Source organism: Triticum aestivum, chromosome 5B, assembly GCF_018294505.1.
Source record: "Triticum aestivum cultivar Chinese Spring chromosome 5B, IWGSC CS RefSeq v2.1, whole genome shotgun sequence".
Classification (NCBI taxonomy): domain Eukaryota; kingdom Viridiplantae; phylum Streptophyta; class Magnoliopsida; order Poales; family Poaceae; genus Triticum; species Triticum aestivum.
Genome location: NC_057807.1, coordinates 273,701,578 through 273,704,556, shown reverse-complemented (window position 1 = coordinate 273,704,556; position 2,979 = coordinate 273,701,578). Strand labels below are relative to the sequence as shown.

The 2,979-nt window shown below is 43.7% G+C and overlaps 1 protein-coding gene across 5 annotated transcripts in view; it reads right to left on the bottom strand.

Moving 5' to 3' along the window:
* Window positions 1-1,059: 1,059 nt before the first annotated feature.
* Window positions 1,060-2,979, bottom strand: part of LOC123111335 (vacuolar protein sorting-associated protein 32 homolog 2) — a 4,651-nt gene continuing 2,731 nt past the window's right edge. For all 5 annotated transcript variants that reach the window (XM_044532107.1, XM_044532103.1, XM_044532108.1 and 2 more), the window contains 5 exons: window positions 2,518-2,617; window positions 2,221-2,306; window positions 2,059-2,150; window positions 1,574-1,688; window positions 1,060-1,455 (listed from right to left, as the gene is read on the bottom strand). In XM_044532107.1, coding sequence (XP_044388042.1) covers window positions 1,285-1,455; window positions 1,574-1,688; window positions 2,059-2,150; window positions 2,221-2,306; window positions 2,518-2,617 — 564 coding nt within the window. In that variant the 3' untranslated portion in view covers window positions 1,060-1,284. The remainder of the gene's footprint in view (window positions 1,456-1,573; window positions 1,689-2,058; window positions 2,151-2,220; window positions 2,307-2,517; window positions 2,618-2,979) is intronic.

The window sequence follows — 2,979 nt, the reverse complement described above, 5'->3', positions numbered from 1 at the left end:
TTATGTTTGTCTATGTATTCACACATGTACTAAGTTTCCGGTTAATACAATTCTAGCATGAATAATAAACATTTATCATGAAATAAGAAAATAAATAATAACTTTATTATTGCCTCTAGGGCATATTTCCTTCACCGCGCGCGCCGCCGCGGACATCGTCGCCGGCCCGAAAGCCACCATGGTATGTCCAGCAACTTTCGGCCTGCACCTTGCGCTCTATGTGTTCAACACATTGTCCGCCAGGTTTTTTGTTATTTATTCGTAGGCACCGACACATTGGATTCCGATGCTTCATCGGACGAGGAGTATGGACCAACAGTGCTTGATAAAATGATTGAAAATGAGTTCTTCGATTCGTCGAATTCGAGTGAAAAGGTGGATATGGTCATGCAAGAAGAAATGGACCGGCACGTGGAGCATATTCTCAACTTCAAGGGCTCAATCAAAGGGAGAGTTATTAATAGAGATAGGGTTTTCGGAGCATGGCTACTCTACAAGGATTATTTTGATCCGAACCCAACTTTTTCGGATAATCCATGGTTTCGTCGATGTTTTCGTATGCGCGAACCATTGTTTTTTGCGCGTTGTGTAGGGAGTGGAGGCACACGATGACTACTTCAAGCTCACTAGGGATTGTTGCGGCCATCTTTTTTTTCTCTAAGCAGAAATGCACGGCTGCACTGCGGATGCTTGCACTTGGTACTGTTGCCGATGTCGTCGGTGAGATGGTCTGAATGAAGGAGAGCACATACCTGAAAACTACTGTGAGGTTTGCCTGCACGTGTGGTGCAAGTGTTTGGAGCAGCGTATCTGAAAGAACCAAATGTGCGGGATACAAAAAGTTGTTGGCTATTAGACCAAATGTATTTTTGGCACCAACATTTATTATTCAGGTGCGACAATGACATGTATGATGGACCTGCGATCCAAATTTGAGGTATGTGCCTGCCAGATAGGAAGAGTCCACTGCCGGGCAAGAGATGTACGAGGGTGGCCCGGCTGCGTCCAACACGTGCCTGGGCGTGTCCACGGTCGTGTAGGGGACATTGCACGCAGATAGAGGCCAAACATCATGCAGGAAATTAACAGGGGTGGATGCTCTTACAACATAGCCTGAATTTTACATGCACGCCGCAATGATGGCAGTGAGCCTCTGAGGTTTCAATGACAGCATTCCCTCCAAACCGCAGTATTTTTACAGCAGATCCCTAAAGCGCCAACTTTGCTCGAAGTTTGGTCAGCTCAGCGAAATCGCTAGCCGCGCAGTATTTTTATAGCAGATCCCTAAAGCGCCATCTCTGCTTGAAGTTTGGTCAGTTCAGCGAAATCGCTAGCCGCCGGTCGAGAAGTCGCAGCCGACGTTGATGGTGCCACGTGTGTCCCCCGCGGCGGTTCAGGCAGCTCCAGGTCCAGTTCTTCCTCCTCGAGGTCTTCCAGTTCTGCCTCCAACTCGTCCTGATTCGGAAAAGGAGCAAGGTGTCATGCATCTTTGAAAATTGACGGTATGGACGGTATGGACCGGACAGTAAACGTTGGTAAACTAGTGCAAAGGGAAAAATAAACCAACCCATACCTCGTCGAATTCAGCCGAAGCACCGAATGGTGTAGCAAGTGCATCCTGTATCTGTTTCATATTTTCCGTATGCTCGTTCGCCTCTTCGATTGCATTCTCAATGTCATCAATACTCCTGCGGAAGGATTCACATATGTCAGCCTATTCAGGTATGGATATATTATCGGCAACCAATGGGCTGCATTCCTGCATCTATGCCAGGTAGCTTATACATGTATGGACTGTATGGCCATTGCTGCTGGGTGCGCATGTCATGACTATAAATGGAAACCTTCAATGAACGGGGTCTAGTTAAGCTTGGAAGGTGCAAAAGCTCAAGAAAACAAGAAGGGGAAATTAAGCAAACCTGAACTAGCGTGGACACAAATAACTACCGGGGACGAATTTTCATTTTAGAATAGAAATGGTAAAGTGGAGCCCTTTGGCACATGGAAATCCTACACCTTGGTATGCCACTGAAATGCAGAGGGATGATTGACTCTTACAGGGACTGTTGAATAGCTTTGACAGCAGATGACCCAGAGCGCAAAGCATCAACAGTGTCAGTTGTTGCCTTCGCATTTTCAAGCATTATAATCTGCACAAAATAATCTCCTATCAGTTTAATGCGTGGGCATATATTGAAATACTTCTATATCTTACATTACCTGATCATGAACTCGCAACTGAAAATTTGATAGCTGCTCAATCTGTGTCTCATACAACTTCTTTTTCTTTAAACACTGAATTGCAGCTGCAACAAAGAAGAAGCCGTTTCTCATGCAAGTTACAAAAGCATAAAAAACTAAGAAACATTACTTGTTATTCCAGGACCAAATAGCCATTAGCTAGAAATCCTTTTTAGACATGCAAGCACAGACTAGCAGCGTTTAAGTTTTTGCCTTGTGTTGATAGATTCTGTGTAAGACCTGACAAACAAATAAAGGATTTTCCACTAGGCTTACCATTCTTATTCTTTGCCTTTGTATAGTCCTTAGCCTTTTCTATTTCCGCGGAAGACTTTTTCTGAAGCAAACGCTCTTTCTTCTCCAGCATTTCTAGGGTCTACACATTACCGCAAAGTATTAACATATAAGCCACTGAGAATGAAAATATACGATAGTCAAATTAGCATTTAGCTGTATTCATAACTTGAGAACTCAAATTTATCTTTTTGTCTCGCTGGTATGAGCCCCTGAACATATAAGAGGCTATCGAATTCTCTCCGATAAACTATAATATCTCAGACATTGCTGTGAAAAGTGTTACTATTGCAATAATGTGCACAACATTAGGAAAGTGAGGACGTGATGGATTAATGAGTATAATTAACTAAGGCCGCAGGGGGGAATGAACACTACAATACATCAACCTAATCTGAAGTTTCCCTTTCCTTGGCCTTCGCATTAGGTTATTTTCCTACGATG